This window comes from Myripristis murdjan, chromosome 2, assembly GCF_902150065.1.
Source record: "Myripristis murdjan chromosome 2, fMyrMur1.1, whole genome shotgun sequence".
Lineage (NCBI taxonomy): Eukaryota > Metazoa > Chordata > Actinopteri > Holocentriformes > Holocentridae > Myripristis > Myripristis murdjan.
The window spans coordinates 20,613,198-20,629,945 of record NC_043981.1 but is presented as its reverse complement, the minus strand read 5'-3'; the positions used below and the strand labels follow the sequence as shown (position 1 = coordinate 20,629,945).

Here is a 16,748-nt window from a genome sequence, read left to right as displayed (position 1 = left end):
TGACCCGAACCATGTGGGTGTGTCTCGCCCAGAAGTCCAGTGGGATTCATGATGGCGCCTCCTGACTAAAGCTGACTCCACATGGTCCTCATCCCTGCTATCAGAGTCGGACTTTAGTGTTTATAATGTTATTTTTCTTCCAACAAGGTAAAAAAAAATCTGTCAGTGGGAGGAGATAATCTGAGATAATCCCACTTGTTTCCACCGCTGATCAATGAGTGTCCAGGATTTTCTTGAATCCAGTGTCATTTTGCTGATCTGCCTCGTTCTGCCTGACTCAACACATTTACACCTTTCCAGAAAAAAATCACAAAACAAGTGAAACTGCACGGGAAACAAGTGGGATTATCTCAGATTATCTCATCCCACTGGTTGTTGTTTTTTAACCTTATTAGAGGAAAAACAAGATTTTACTGAATGACTCGGTGACATGGAGATTTCTGCAGCTTGCTACTATTACAGTTTTTTTTTTCAAGAGTCTATTAGTGGCAGAAAACAGAGAAATTAGGTGGTTGCTGCCTGGCTCAAGAGCACAAACAGCAGAACCTTTTTGCTCAGTGAGATTAAAAAAAAAAAACACTAACAGGGTTTAAGACTGAAAAACGAAAAAGAGAAAAAAAATCCATGTATTACTCCCCACTGGTTACTCCAATGTAGACAAACTCAAAAATAAAGATGAATCCCAGAGACAAGAAGAAGTGTGTGTTCGGACTTAGAACATTTATCAAAGAGGACGTGTGTGTGAGTGTGTGAGCCGAGTTCACCTGTCCACACACCTGCAGTGGGAGGAGTCTCACCTGAAGCTCGATTTTGTTTATTTAACCTTTAACCCCAAACTGGGTCCGGCAGCTTCCTGGCTGTTTCTGATTGGCCGGGGTTGGGATGATAATTAGAACCCTACCAGGAAGTGCTGCTCACTGTGCAGGTGCACTGTGGGACGGTTAGCACAAGTTGCACCTATCAAACCCGAGGAACCTCATCTCATGTCTTTCAAAAACATGGAGGAAAAAGGATTAGAAAAAAAGAAAAAAACTGCAGAAAAAAATTACAGGAAATGATCCAAAATTTATCCCCTTTAAAGAACCAAAAAAAGAAGAAAAAAGTAAAAAGTGCCAGAAAGTTGCCAGGAAATTCCACCACACATTAAAATATTTTAAAAAAAACACAGCATCGTGGGCAATCAGGGGTCAGACTGTCCCACCGGCACCTGAACGCACTGCAACGCTTCAGGTCTCAGTAAAAAAAAAAAATAAATAATAATAATAGAAAATTAAACGTATGAATGTTAAAATGTGTTTAAATCAGCTGCTGTGTGTGACTTCTGATCAATATTCATATTTCAGACAAACAGACAGACAGACAGACAGACAGACAGACAGGCAGGCAGACAGACAGGCAGACAGACAGACAGACAGACAGACAGACAGATAGGCAGACAGACAGGCAGACAGACAGACAGACAGACAGACAGACAGACAGGCAGGCAGACAGACAGGCAGACAGACAGACAGACAGACAGACAGACAGATAGGCAGACAGGCAGACTGCGGCTCTGCTGGACTTTAACTTTGTGATGTTTTATTTAACTCTTTCTCTCTTTTTACATTTTTTAAAATAGATTACTTATGACTTATTCATTAACTTATTTATTGAAAATTGCAGATTCATGTCTAAAAGATATTTTAAAAGTAAAAACAAAAAATGAACCGTTATAAAATCAAATAAACACACAACGCTCACGTTTGTGATTTTTTTTCCATATTTTTATCCTGGAAAAAAATGATTTTTTTTTTGGCCGTATTTTGGCCGTATGTCATTATTATTGTTATTATTATTTTTTTTTTTCTAAATTAATTCCCCTCATCAGTCACAACATCTGGGAGCTTCTGTTCTGTAAAAAAGAAAATGGAAAAAAAATGTAAAACCTTTTTTGTTATATATTTTTCACGCTTCATGTTTATTTTAGGATCAGGTTTCCTCCTCCTCCTCCTCCTCCTCCTCTTCTTGGTTTTTCTTCCTTTTTTTAAAATTGCTTTTGTCACTTAAAAAAAAAAAATCTTTCTTTTTTAGAAATAAAACAGCTTCTCTGGTTCCTCAGAGAACCGTTCAACAAAAGGTTCTCCAGCGGTTCTTTGTGGATCCTGGAGGGGTTCTCCTGTGTGGTACCACGTCTCGGGTTCCAGTCGCTGCGTCTCGTTCTCAGACGTGAAATCAGACTCTCGCCTGCTGGAGGGAATTCATCCAAATCCAAATCCAAATCAGATTTGATTTTTTTTATGAAAAACAAAAAACCTTTGAAATGTTTTTACCTGAAAACTCAACCCACCGTCTGATACGCTCCTAATCTAAGCCGCTCAACTTCCTGTTTTTACATTTTAGGGCTTAATGCAGGATTATTATTATTATTATTACTATATGGTGGATTAAACTCAGACACAAACCCACAGAGGGACTTTTGTTTTGGTTTCTGCTGAAATGAAGGAACGAGTCCGATTTTACAGCCGAGCCAGACGGAGAGACGCTGCTGTTTCCCTTTTTTAAAGATGAATTTAACGAAAGAGAGAGAGAGAGAGAGAGAGAGAGAGAGAGACAGAGACAGAGAGAGAGAGGAAGATGACAGGCGGGCGGGAGGAGGAGTGAAGGATTCACATGAACTGATGAAGGTGAAGGTGACGATGGAGAAACGAGGGATGGGAAAAATTAAAAACTGGAATGCGAAAGTGAAAGAAATGTCAAAATAAAAGTGTGTGAAGCAGAGATGGAAATAAAGAAATAAAGGAATAAATAAAGGAATGAAGCGACTCTGACTTTTGGCTAACAATCTTTGTCTTTATTGTTTTCAGATGTTTCAGTCAAACAGCTTCTGTGTTCATTTAAGCATTATGACACGAGAGGGTGTGCTTCACCATTATTATTGTCACAACAGTGATGTGGCCAGGAACGAGGTGCTTGCGCCAAGTTTCGTTAGCATCGCTGAAGCAATTATACAACTATTACCAACAAAACTGTGGGCATTTTGCTCTCAAAATATAACAGTTTTTGTTGGTATTGTCTCCGTTTCAGCGGAAATCCATGAGATCTGACGGTAACTAGTCCTTGTCAGCAGCCAACTTGGGTTTATCATGTTTTCTAGACATCGTGATTTCCCAAAACTGAATAAATACACACACAGCAACACATAGCGACTCAGCAGCACAGCTGATCTTTACCTACAACCAACTTATATTAACAGTTCTATTTAAATACAGGCTACTGCTTTCCAGTGTCGGCCACAACAAACATCTGTCTTTTCATAAAGTCACCGGCAGATGTTTTATTTCAGCTGGGGGTGTGTCACTCCAATTTAACGTCAGCTCCGATTAATGTGGCTAAGCAGCAAAAGTAAGGACAGTAAGCAGTCACATTATTTCTCATAAATTTACCACTGTAATCTCAGAGAAGTAATTTTTTCTTATAATTTTTGCCGTTATAATCTTGTGAATTTGGAAGGAAAAACTTGAATTGTGAGTTTCTAATTCTAAGTTCTAATGAATTTTTGAGTTTATAATGTTGGAATTTTCCATTTTTTTTCTCAGAAATTTGTCGGGTTTTTTTCCTCAGAAATTTATGACTTTAATCTTGGAAATTCAGACGCCCTTCACTTTTGTCACTTTTGTTATGTCACTGCAAAGGGTCTGAACACTGATGTCAATCTGATATTTCAGTTTTTCTTTATAATGAATTTACAAAAAATTCTACAATTCTGTTTTTACTTTATAGGGCTAGGCCCATAGCAACAAGGCAAGCAAACCAAGCAATTGCCTGGGGCCCCGAGCTGGCCGGGGGCCCCCAGACAGCGACTGGTTATGAACTAAATGCAATGACAAACTGTGTGAGTTCCCCTTTAAATTCTGTGATGCTCAATGCAGCATGAAAGTGCAACGACACTGTCGGACTTCCCCTCAAGGGGGCCCCTCCTCACTAGTTGCTGAGAGTAGCCTGCCACTGGCTACCACCAGCCGAGTTTGTGATTTATGCAGCCACAAAAAAAGAAAAGCAGCTATCATGAAGCACAATTACCAATCCGGAAGCCGGAAAAGAAAGAAGAGAAAGGAAGAGGAGGAAAAGAAAAAACAAGATAGCGGTAAGTGATAACTTACATTGTATAAATTAGGTCTAATGTGTCTTGTTCAACTGGTGTAATGTAGCAGCAGGTACGCTGTCAACAAAATACATGGGTAATGTTTTGTCAGCTAAGCTACCTGCCTGGCAGTCAATGCTAATAAATAGGGGGGATTTGCCAGTCAGCGCGACGGGCCGCGGTGGGCATGCATTTTGCTTGGGGCCCCCAAATTCCTTGAGACGGCCCTGTATAGGGCACTGATACCCCTTTTCCACCAGGGCTGGTTCGGAGCCGGTGCCTGACTTAGCACCAGTTTTTTTGGTTTTCCACCGCCCGAGCTGGGGCCAAACTGGTTCCAAACTGGTGCTAGGCAAGCACCGACTCCGAGCAGGGGCTAAACAGGAGCCAGAGAAAGAACCGATGATGCGGCCCACCGCGTCATTGGTGGGCGGGGTTACAAAAACAAAACAGGAACTGCGAACGCTATAAACATAAACAATAATCCCCGAGAAGCCGTGGGTTATACTGATTTTACAGCGGCATGGAACGCGGCTCAGCAAATTACATTTAAGGATGAGAAGCACCCGTTTTATAACTAAACATCGCTGTCATTCGTTCCGATCGCGAATCCGACAGGTAGCCGGCAATAATTGTGTTTTTCGCCTCTGTATTGAAATGTAGGCTTGTAAAGACACAAGCAGTATTTGCATCGCTAATAAATCCAGATCCTGCTCCACCCGGGGCCACAAACTGTATGGGGAAAGCAGCGTTATATGGACACAAACTGTATGGGGAAAGCAGCGTTATATGGACACAAACTGTATGGGGAAAGCAGCGTTATATGGACACAAACTGTATGGGGAAAGCAGCATTATATGGACACAAACTGTATGGGGAAAGCAGCGTTATATGCTTGACTGAGACGCGGCTCACGAACATCATCCCCGACTCACTGATCAGTTTCACCGGCTTCAGGACAGGACGGGCGGACAGAGACAGAGACGCTGCAGCCACTGTATAGTATGAGTGTGCAGTTTTATGTGTGTTGAAGTGATGAAGCTGCCATGACAATGTAATTTCCTGCAAAGGATTAATAAAGTATCATTCATTCATTCATTCATGATGGTTATTGTGATTCTGAGCGAGCGTCTCGCGCACCCGTCATCACGTTTTCCGATGACGTCATGACGTGGCTCTGACTTGGCTCCACTTTGCTCTTGACCGGTGGAAAAGCAAACCAGTTCTTCGTTGGCACCAGTTAAGCACCGGCTCTAGCACCAGCTCCGAACCAGCACCAGGTTTTTTCTGGTGGAAAAGGGGCATGTATGCAGATTAACGAGAGAAAAAATGGATTTAAAGGATTGTAGCATCAGGCTGCAACATAACAGAAGTGAAAAAAGTGAAGGGGGCCTGAATACTTTCTGAGTGTCCTGGGTGTGTCACTCCTCAACCCGGCGGCAGAGTCACGGAGGCGTTGAACCCGAACCCGAAGGCCGGGTACAGAGGCTGGGTGAAGGTGCAGGTGAAGGTGTGGAGGTGGATCAGTGTGTCAGAGGAGACACTGTAGAAGGACAGAGAGCCAGCAGGCCAGTCCAGGTACACCGCCACCCGGCTACAGTTGGGCGGCTCACACGTGTCGGTTCTGATGTTGTTGTGCTGGGCAGAGAAACTCCCATCATAGCAGGTCAGGACCCAGGAGTTTTTATTCCAGCCCAGCCTGCCGTCCTCTGTCTTCCCCCTCCTTCTGATTCCTCTGTAAGCCACTCCGATATCAACCCTTCCAGTCTTCCAGACCTCCCAGTAGCAGCGACCAGTCAGACCGTCTCTGCACAGGATCTGCCACCAGTCCTCAAACCTCTCTGGGTGACCAGGATATGGCTGCCACTCCCCCTCCCAGGTCACCGTGCGGTTCCCCTCAGACAGGACGAGGAACCTGTGAGCTGTGTTTGGGTCCAGTCTGAGTTGACAGGAATCTGATGGAGACACAAAGCAGAACCCCACGTCCTGAACATGACCTTCACATGACCTTCACATACAACAGTCTGACGCCTTCTCACATCTACAGTGTCTGCGCTCTGTTCTGCTGCTCTGTCCTCCTGGGCTGCAGGTGCAGGTTCTCTCTCTCCAGGCTCCTGGCTCTAAAGGCTGTCCTGAGTCTCTTCATTAATCCTGGCTGTGTTTTGGGCGTAACATGCAGTGAACCAATCAGAGGCCGTCTCCCGTCCCCTTTAACAGCCAGGTGTGTCACACCTTGGTGGGCTGCTGTTCTAATGGAGGATTCTCCAGGTAAGAAGGAAGGAGATGGATCTGCTTGTGCACCGAGTGAAAGCTCCCGAGCAGATCATCTACAGCGACAGCAGGACTCCATCATAACTCTAACCTTAACCAAGTGGTGTTACTAACTAAACCTTTCCCTAACCTTAACCACGTCCTTTTTATTCCTAACCCAAACGTGTTCCTAACCTTAAACACCCAGAATCAGATCAGACCTGAAAAAGTGGATCACTGCATCTCTGGTTTATGATTCAAACTAAACGCAGACATACACTTCATCAGGTGTTGCAGCCACTGCTCTCCACCAACGTCCTCTCTGCGGGAAGAAACACAGCCACCGCAGCAGGTTATCTTGGATGAAGCAAACACAGCAGTAAACCACCTTCTCTATGAATGATTTAGCAGATGACATCACTCACAGATCGGGGCTCATCTCCAGCTCCCTGAGGTTGGGGTTGGGTCTCAGAGCCGAGGCCAGAGCAGCTCCGTCCTCCGGTCTCAACAGAAACCCATTCGGGGTGTTCACAGTCGTGGGGTCTATCCGCCCATCTGCAATAAAAACAGGATTTCTGAGTATATAATAAAAAGTGAAGCCACCGCGCCCCCATTTGGCTATGTCCATATTTATAACACTTTAGAACACAGACTTCATTCACTTCAGTCACAAAATCTATAATCTGTAGCTCTATCAAGGTTCAACCATTAATTAGATAGATAGATAGATTTACTTTATTGATCCCAAACTGGGAAATTCCCATTTGATTTCCCATTCATGAAACAATCTGTAAGCTATGAGCATTCCTGAGGGAAATATAAAATGTGTGTTAGATTTTTAATTTACAGAAAGGTGACAGAACATAAACAAACTGTATTTATAAAACTGTGGCTACATTTAACTTAAAACCTTATAGATTATATCATTGATGGTGCAAGAAGATCTAAGTTAATACCACTGAATGAGCTCACTGGTTATGATGCTAGCCTGGTGGCTAAATTAATGCTAAGGTAGCTGGCAAGACTCCTGGATTTGTGGCCCAGGGTATGTCTGAATCTCAGATTTTAGGCTTGTGCACACACACCTGCACCTTCGGTAGAGGAGTGTGAAAACTCTCCAAGTCAGTAGAGATATAAACTGTTGGTGTAAAGTGTTTTTTATAATCTTCCCAAGACTCACCTGTTGTACCTTGAGTTCTGGAGCTGGAGTCTAACAATCGCTGAACGAGATCATTCTTGTTCATCTCTCTCAGGACCCTCCTGGTGACCTCCACGGTGGCTGTGCCGTAGGTCTGGACCATCTGATCCACTGTCTCTGGCCGGTCTGCGCTCTCCAGTTGGCATCTTTGGATGGCTGGGAAGGGATTCATTAGCTCATCCTGCTGCAGTAACCACTTGAAGTTTCTTAGCTCTCTATCATCCAAATCCTGCAAAATTCTGAAGAGCTGCACACGCGTCGCCATCGCCGGTCCCCTCAGAGGAAATCAGCGACCAAGTGGTTTCCTGGAAGGAAGAAATAAAGATTCTCATGATTTCATCTGATCATTAGCAGCAGCATTAGTGGCTGTAAGCACCACTGAGAGCACCAGGCTCACGCTCTCTGCTGTGAGGGATCTCTCTCCTGATGTGCTACAGTGACTTTTTCAGCCTTAAGAGGGCAGCAATGCTTCCTTCTTTCTCACTCTGGAAGATAAATGGCGAAGAATAATATGGCAGAATTATCTAGAAAACACGATTCACTGTGTTTAGCAAAATTTCTGGCCAAGAGCTGCTTAGAACACCCTAGCAACCATCCACTAAACCCTTGCCACTACTTAGAACATCCTAGCAACCCTGGCAACTACTTAGAACACCCTAGCAACCATCCATTAAACCCTAGTAACTGTTTAAAACACTCTAGCAACCATCCAGCAAACCCTAGCCACCACTTAGAACACCCTAGCAACCCTAGCAACTACTTAAAACACCCTAGCAACCATCCAGTAAACCCTAGCAACCACCAGGAAGCTGTCTAATGACAAGCTAATACATCTTAACAAACGCATGGTAACACTAACAGCCACCAAATACACACTAAAAACTGCCAAGAACCACCAAGTACACCTTAGCAACCAACTAAAAACACCCTAGCAATCATCTTGAGAGATCCTAACAACAACCAGCAACCAACTAGTACAGCCTACAAAATATTTTGAAATGCCCCAGTAACCACCAGTTACTCACCCGTGTGTGTGTGTGTGTGTGTGTGTGTGTGTGCGTGCGTGCGTGTGTGTGTGTGTGTGTGTGTGTACGTCATTATGTATTGCTCGGTTGTTATACCAACAGGGTCAAGTGGTCAGACAAGTTCTGTGGCTTACTGTAACTATATTGTAACTACTTCATCCATGACGTGTTGAGATTATAATCTACCTGACGCCGGCTGGACTAAAACATTTTGAAGCAACGTTCAATTTGTCCCAAATATCACACATCAGTGTTAAAAATCACGTCACAATGAATATTTAGATCTGTAACAAACCAAATCACATGTTGAAATCCCGTCCCACCACCTCGTCATCCCGGCCCGCTCCACACTCTCACCATCTAGTACTGATAATCATTGATTTCTGATGATTTATAGTGATTTTTAATTTACCCACTTCTAATTAACCTCCAGTTAGAAAACACACATTCTGATCATCAAATATTGATAAGGATGTTTAATTTACCTGATGGATCACCTCCACATCAGACCAAAGCGACTGCACAGCTTCACCTGAGAGAGAAAATGAAAAAGAACTGATTCTCTTCCGTCACTCCTCTTTGTCTGTATGTGTGTGTGTGTGTGTGTGTGTGTGTGTGTGTGTGTGTGTGTGTTTTGTCTGATCCGAGGCTGCTGTCACTTCCTCATAACTTCACCACTAAACAACCTCCCACCACCTAAAAATCCATTCCATCCAATTTTCCCATTTCTACTAAGGTAACTGAGGTGTTGTTTCAGGGGGGTTTTAAGGGTACAATAATTGTTTCATTTGTATTTTAAGGTATTTTAATGTCTTCATTAAATTCATTAAAAATTCCCCTGAGTCATTCCCCCCTCCTTGACAAGTACCTTAAAAGGATCTTAATTTTTAAATTAAGGGAAATCAAATATATTTATTTTTACCTCAAAAATCCATTACTTTCCCCATTAATAAGGATTTAGTGAAAGTTTCATGGGTTTTAGGACACAATTAATAAACTATTAATTAATATTCATATGACATTTGTATTTAGATTAGAGGTTTGGTTTGTTTCCAGCGGCAGATTCAACTAGAATTAATGATGTTTTAAGACGTTCTGGGTTTGCAGACTCATACTTTGACACTGAATAACTGAAGTCATGTTATTGGTGTCACTAGCTATTCATTGATTTATCGATTCATTGATATGGTCCAGATAACTTTCCAACCAATGAGCTCCAAAAGGCTTCAGCACGCGGTGTCTTATAGTTTTGAAAGTACAGGGGTTTTTTTGTTTGTTTTTTTAAATCCTTAACCTTTTTCCACCTCAGGAATATTGCAAAACCCCGCCCCACACTTACTCTCACCGACGCCGAAAAACGTGTCCATGCCTCTGTCTCCTCCAGGCTGGACTAGGCTACTGCAACCCACTCCTCATCAGGCTTCCCATCAAAACGTCCAGCTGCTGCAGCACATCCAGACCTGTGCTGCCACAATCCCGATGAGGGTGCCAAAGTTTGACCACATCACTCCCGTCCTCAAATCCCTCCACTGGCTCCCTGTTCAGTACAGGATTGAATTTAAAGTCTCCCTCCTGACCCACAAGTGCCTCCATGGCACTTGTGACCATCTGAGGGCACTGCAGACTGTGGACTCTTTAAAGAAAAAAAAAAAAAAAAAAAAAAAAAGTTAAAAGCATATCTTTTTCCTTTTGGTCTATTGTGTTATTTTAGTATGGTTTTGGTAATTTCCACTGCTTCTACTTATTTTGGTTGTTCTTATTGTGACATTGCTTTTACCTTTTATTCTTTTATTGCATCTGTTGCACTTTGAGATCATTTATTTGATGTAAAGTGCATTATAAATAAAATTTATTATTATTATTACTATTATTATTATTATTATTATTATTAGTAGTAGTAGTAGTAGTAGTAGTAGTAGTAGTAGTAGTAGTAGTATTAACCGTGACGCCGCACCGGATGTTGGTCCGTAAGACTCTTACTTTGACACTCCATAACGGAAGTGATGTTACTATTGACACTTTTTGAAATTTAATGTTATTAGGCCTATTATTAGTAGTAGTAGTAGCAGCAGTAATAGTGGTAATTATTTTACAGAGCCCAGGCATTTCTCCAGTTAATATCTGAAAATCTGGAGCTCAGAAAGGCTCGTAATTTTGATTTTGTTTTTGTCTTTTTTTTTTCGCGGTGACGCGGTGTCGTCCGCAAGACTCTTACTTTGACACTCCACAACGGAAGTGATGTTGACACGTTTTGAAATGTGTTATTATTATTGGTAGTAGCAGTTTTGGTTGTAGTGGTATTTATTTTACCTGGACGAGGCCATTTTGGAGTTCAAAAAAGCTCATAACTTTTATTTTTTATTTTTTTATCCTTACCGTTTTATCTGCCGTGACGCCGCGGGGGAGGTTGTTCCGAGAGACTCTTACTGTGAAGCTGCAGAGCGGAAGTGTGTGTGTGTATTTGAGGCTCGGCGGTCGCCCCGGTGCCCGCAGAACCCCGACCCGACCATGAGCGCTCTCGTCCCGGCTGTGTGCGCACTGCTGCTCGGCCTGCTGGCCTCCGGCGCGCGGATCCCGCCTCACGACCAGGTGGCCCGGGTCGCGCGCTTCGTCGCCCACAGGTGCGACTGGGCCTCCATGGCGACCATCTCCACGCACGAGCCGGTGGTGGGACAGCCCTTCTCCAACGTGTTCTCCATCAGCGACGGGCCGGCCGGCTCCGGCTCCGGGGTGCCCTACCTGTACCTGACCCGCATGGAGATCTCCGTGCAGGACCTGCAGGTGCGTGAGCGCGAGCGCGTGCGCGTGCGGAGGGTGACGGGGTCGGAGAGGGCCAAAACTGTCCGAACCCGGAGGCATATTACAGGGAATATTACAGAAATATTACTGAAATATTACAGGGAATAAAATGCTGCCACAGTGCCACGGAAGCTTTTAGGAGCGTCAAGTTAATATTATAGAAACATTATCGGAGATAAACTGCTGTTAGAGCGCCGCAGAGGCTTGAGGAGCATTAAGTTAGTGTCATAGATATAGAACAGAAATATTATAGGAAATAAAGGACTGCTTAAGTGCCACAGAAACTTTTAGGGGCGTCAAATTAATTTTATACAAATATTACAGGAGATTAAATGCTGTTAAAGCACCTCAGAGGCGTTAAGTAAATATTATAGAAATATTACAGGAATTAAAATTCCTGTGAAAGTGCCGCAGAGGTTTTAGGAGCATTATATGAATTTTATAGAAAAATTATAGTAGCCTAAGTACAAGTTTATTTTTTAACTTTATTGATTTATGCAAAGCTCTTTTTTAAAGAGCTGTGCAGCAGAGCTCACATGAGGACTGATGGAATATTACAGGAATATTATAGGACTGCAGACGCGGTGAAAATACCTCAAGAGACAGAAGAGGAAGTTTTTTAAGGAGGTTTTACAACAGGACACACACACACACACACACACACACACACACACACACTCTGTAGAGAAAACGCCATGCAGGTTTCATTACTCAGCAGCAACATTTAACTGAAGTTTAAGTGAATATTTCTCTCAGAGTTTTATCAAAAAGTGAACATGATGATTGACTCCGAAACCGGAAGTCGGGCTTGTTTTGGTTTGTTTATGCAACAGCTGCTGCTCTACCATGACACAGCTTGTTTTTCTAGAGAGTGACTCAGCAGTTTTGCAGTAAAAGTCACATGTCGGGTGAGGTCACGTGACCGAGCAGCAGAAACCACTGAGGCATGAAAACTTCTGATAAAAACATACAGAAATAAAAAAACGAAATATGAATGGAGGTATGAAGGCAGAGATTTTCCTCCTGCTCAGGAGGAATTGTTACTGAACATGTTTTAAATTATTTTAATGACTATACGGTGATAATCGGGATATCGATTTTAATCAAATCGCCTCGAAATGAATCAGCTGACTGGCTCATTTATCTCAGTTCATTTTCATCTCCAGTTTTAGAAGTTAATTTTTGTCACTGCCACCTCTCATATTTTCCTGCTCCAACAAGCCGGTGTATGGAAACTGTAAGCCCAGTGCATTCTGGGTGTTGTAGTTTTTCTGTTTGACACCTCAGCTCCTTTATGAAATCTTTTCACCTGTGAAATACATTTTTTTTTTTTTTTTTTGGCAAAATAACCTTTCTTTCCCAGACTCCCCCAGACTGAGAGCAGATGTTGGACACCATCTTCTCCTCTGGACGTCCACTGGTTCAGTTCCTATGGGCAGCATTTCCTGTTAGCTTAGCATAAAGACTTGAAGTCTATGGGAGTGGTTAGCCCGGCTCCTCCCAGCAGCTCTGAAGCGTCTGACTCACACAGAGGATCACGAGGATCTGAAATACATCATCTTTTTTCACTTCTTCACTTTTCATGTTTTTACTGATGTTCCTGAAATTTTCTTGTATATTTTTATCATCATATTATCATATTTTTTTGTGCATTGTTAAAAATACATTTTCCAATAATTTCCTTGTATCTTTTATTTTATTTTTTTGTGTATTTTTTAAATTCAATTTTTCAGTTATTTCCTTATAATTTGTTTTTTGGTGCATTTTTTTTATTATTATGCTCTGATAATTTCCTGTTTTGTTGGTTTTTTTGTGCTTTTTTTTTTGTTTGTTTGTTTTTACCAATATTCAAAAATAACCTTTCCAGCAGCTCTGAAATGCTCCCCAGAGGAACTGAACCGCTGGACGTCCAGAGGTGGAGATGGTGTCCAACATCTGGTGTCTGGGGAGGTCGAGGGGACAGGGGTAAAAGGGGATTTGGCCTCAGAGTGTTGGAATGTCCCTTTAACTGGTGTGTGTGTGTGTGTGTGTGTGTGTCCCTGCAGGTGCGTCCCGTGGCGTCTCTGTCCATGTCTCTGGCTCAGACTGATTACTGCCGGCAGCAGGGCTACGACCCCCAGAGCCCGCTGTGCGCCCACATCATCCTGTCTGGATCTGTGCAGGAGGTGCGTGCACACACACACACACACACACACACACACACACTTTCCTTTGTCACTTTGTGCTGCTGGTGCACTCCGACCAGGCCCATGATGCACCTGGGCTCGTCATGCCTTGTGTTCACATGCTATCAGATTTACTGCAGAGGATAATTTCCCACTCGTTAACGCCACGTGAACGCCTCGCGGAGCACAAAGTCTGACAGACAGCGGGTGACCTTTGACCTCTGCAGCACGGCGGACTAATCAGGTCGCTTTGGACGTTTATATTCATGCTCGTGATATTAAATTTATCAAAAATGCACTAAATGCATTAAATGGATTTTATTTTAAGTAAAGATAAATCCAGCCGCTGCAGCGTTCAGATGTGTGATGTCAGCACCTGCTGCGCTGGCTGTAACCATGGTAACCAGGTGAGGTTTTATTGCCGGTGCAAAAGTCAAGGTTTACATCAGCAGGAGTGATTTGTGCTGACAGGCAGGAACCTGTGAGGTGTTCAGGGACCTGCGAGGCGTTCAGGGACCTGCAAGGCATTTAGGGACCTGCACAGCATTTAGGGACAGGTGAGGCATTCAGGAACCTGCAAGGCGTTCAGGGACCGGCGAGGCATTCAGGGACCTGCGAGGCATTCAGGGACCTGCGAGGCATCTAGGGACAGGTGAGGCGTTCAGGAACCTGCGAGGCATTCAGGGACCTGCAAGGCACTCAAGGACCTGCGAGGTGTTCAGGGATCTGCAAGGCGTTCAGGGACCTGCGAGGAATTCAGAGACCTGCGAGGCGTTCAGGGACAGGCGAGGTGTTAAGGGACCTTAGAGAACGAGCAAACACATTGTATTTTTCAAGTTTTTGTTTTTATTTTGTTTTAATTTTTTTTTTTAATTTTCAGTTCAGTTTAGTCTCCAGAGCGAGTCTGCTCGTTTCAGTTTGGCTCTTATTTTCAAAAAATGTTTAGTTTTTGATTGATTTATTTTTTTTTTAATATGACTCCCCCTCGCCCTCCCCCTCCCCCTCCTCCTCCTCCTCCTCCTCCTCAGGTGAACGGGACGGAGGCTGACTTTGCTAAGAAGTCTCTGTTCAGTCGACACCCTGAGATGATCGACTGGCCGTCCGACCATAACTGGTTCTTCGCCAAGTTCAACATCACGCAGGTAGAACCCAACCAGGAACCTGATCATCAATAACGTGATCTGATCATTGTCACATCTGATCGTTCTTCATTTTATTCTCCTCAGTCTCTAGAACGTTCTGAGACGCTCTGAACATCACGAGACTCTAAAACCACAGAAGCTCCGCGCAGCACAGTAACTGGAACCCAAAGTGGTTCTTCACTGTGGTGCTGTAGGAGAACCATTTCTGGTTCCACAGAGAACCTTTCAGACCACGGTTCTTTGGTTCTTCAAAGAACCCCCAAAGATCCTTCAGAAGCCTATTTAAAAAGTTTAAAAAAGAGCCAGAAATTGTTTCTACCTGGAATTATAAAATAAAAGTTCAGTTTCCAAAATAGTTCTTGGAGATAATTGGTTTAATGAAGAACCTTTTAAAATTTTTTTTTTTTTTTTAATGAGGAACCATGTGCTAAAAAATGATTCTCCAGTAGTTGATGGTTCCTCATGGAACCCTGCACTCTTTTAAAATAACCATTTCAAAACCATTATTTTTCTGTGTGGAACCTGATCAAAGCGTCTCATTAGAACCGGCTCAGTTGAGGTTCCTTTAGTCGAGAACCAGTGCAGTATTGATCAGTTCTGTAATCAATAACCTGATCAAACGGCATCCTGTCTCTCATTTTCAGGGATATTTTTTTTCCATCATGTTTAAATTTTTCTGCCGTTCCTCTGTCGGTTCTGGATGTTCTCCGGCCGACGAGGCGGTCAGCTGACAGGAAGTGACATCACGGCTGTTTGTGTTGCAGGTGTGGGTGCTGGATTATTTTGGCGGTGTGAAGACGGTCACTCCGGAGGAATATTTCAGCGTCACGCCTCATGGGAAGTCGCACCACGGCGGTCAGTTCCCCCTCGTCTGCTAGCCGTTAGCTCCTTAGCTTGTTAGCTCATTAGCTGTTAGCTCGTTAGCTGTTAGCTTGTTAGCTGATTGGTGTTTCAGTTTTGTCTCAGTTTGTTCTGGATGCAGGAAATGTCAGTCAGTAAATATCAAGATGAATTCCCTCATAATTTAGTTTAGTTTTCTGTTCCTGAGACATAAATCAATAACCTTACAGATAAACTGGCAGATATTCTCTGAGATTCTCTGAGATTAAAGAGGTAAAGTTATGAGGAAAAAACTCACAAATTAATGAGAAAATTACCGCAAACACTGTTTTAAAAAATGATCTTAAAATTTCCCAACATAAATGTAAAAAATTTGAAAAATGATTAATAATTAAGACAGAAATAAAAATAGTAAAATAAAAGGAAATTAAAATAAACAACAGCAAACTCCGGGCTGTTTCTCTCCAGCAGGGGGCGCTGCGACCTGCGACCACATGACGGCCTAAGGGGGTGGAGTGGGATTCAAACCGACAACCCGCCGCCAGAAGAGCCAAATGTCCAAACGCCAGCAGAGCGGCACTGATCAACAGGAGCCGATCACTGATTATCAGATATTGATCAATCAGGGCTGATATTGATTATCAGGATTGATTATCACTAACTTAGTGATAATATTCAGTTGTAGTGAAATTGATAGTTGCAGTGAAATATTTACACAACACTAACCCTGCTTTGAATCCATATGTTTTTATTAACATGTTATATTAGTACAAAAAAAAAGCAAAAAAAAAAAAAAAAAAAAAAAAATCCTCTGAATTTTTTTGTGGAAAAAAGACAAGAAATCTTTGTTTGTGATGAAAAGTGGCAGCAGCAGGATGAGGAGTCGAGCTGAAAAACAAAACATGTCCCTCCTCAGTTTTTGATTATTGAAATTCTGAATATCGGCCCTGAGGATCGTCAGGGATCAATTAGTTGATCCTGACAAACGATCTGAATGGTTTTCCAAAATTGATAATAATTTCTGTTAATATAATAATTGTGATAATTTTTATAATTAATCTTAAACTCATCTCATAATTTGGTGGCATTATTGATAAAGCTAATTTTTTCTTCAGATTCATCAATACTCCTGATGTTAGATCACATGATTAATAAAATAAAATATGTATGATGAGTGCAGCTTCAGCACAGCCTGCCTGTTTTCCTCGG

The 16,748-nt window shown here is 42.7% G+C and overlaps 2 protein-coding genes across 4 annotated transcripts; one reads left to right on the top strand and one right to left on the bottom strand.

Annotated features, from left to right (window-relative positions):
• Window positions 1-5,466: 5,466 nt before the first annotated feature.
• On the bottom strand, window positions 5,467-11,027 carry LOC115370992 (neoverrucotoxin subunit alpha-like). Of its 2 annotated transcripts, XM_030068114.1 has the most exons (6): window positions 10,970-11,027; window positions 9,079-9,125; window positions 7,551-7,873; window positions 6,796-6,925; window positions 6,592-6,692; window positions 5,467-6,075 (listed from the first exon to the last, which is right to left on the bottom strand). In XM_030068114.1, the coding sequence occupies exons 3-5, from the start codon at window positions 7,831-7,833 to the stop codon at window positions 6,605-6,607; spliced, it is 501 nt and encodes a 166-aa protein (XP_029923974.1). In that variant the 5' UTR covers window positions 7,834-7,873; window positions 9,079-9,125; window positions 10,970-11,027; the 3' UTR covers window positions 5,467-6,075; window positions 6,592-6,604. The 2 variants fall into 2 exon arrangements, with proteins under 2 accessions (XP_029923974.1, XP_029923967.1); XM_030068107.1 differs by lacking the exons at window positions 6,796-6,925; window positions 7,551-7,873; window positions 9,079-9,125; window positions 10,970-11,027 and having other exon boundaries at window positions 6,649-6,662.
• On the top strand, window positions 10,924-16,395 carry creg1 (cellular repressor of E1A-stimulated genes 1). 2 transcript variants are annotated; one of them, XM_030067992.1, is made up of 5 exons: window positions 10,924-11,374; window positions 13,438-13,557; window positions 14,586-14,699; window positions 15,464-15,554; window positions 16,008-16,395. In XM_030067992.1, exons 1-5 carry the CDS (start codon window positions 11,102-11,104, stop codon window positions 16,043-16,045), a joined length of 636 nt encoding a protein of 211 aa, XP_029923852.1. In that variant the 5' UTR covers window positions 10,924-11,101; the 3' UTR covers window positions 16,046-16,395. The 2 variants fall into 2 exon arrangements, with proteins under 2 accessions (XP_029923852.1, XP_029923859.1); XM_030067999.1 differs by having other exon boundaries at window positions 10,927-11,374; window positions 16,011-16,395.
• Window positions 16,396-16,748: the final 353 nt, after the last annotated feature.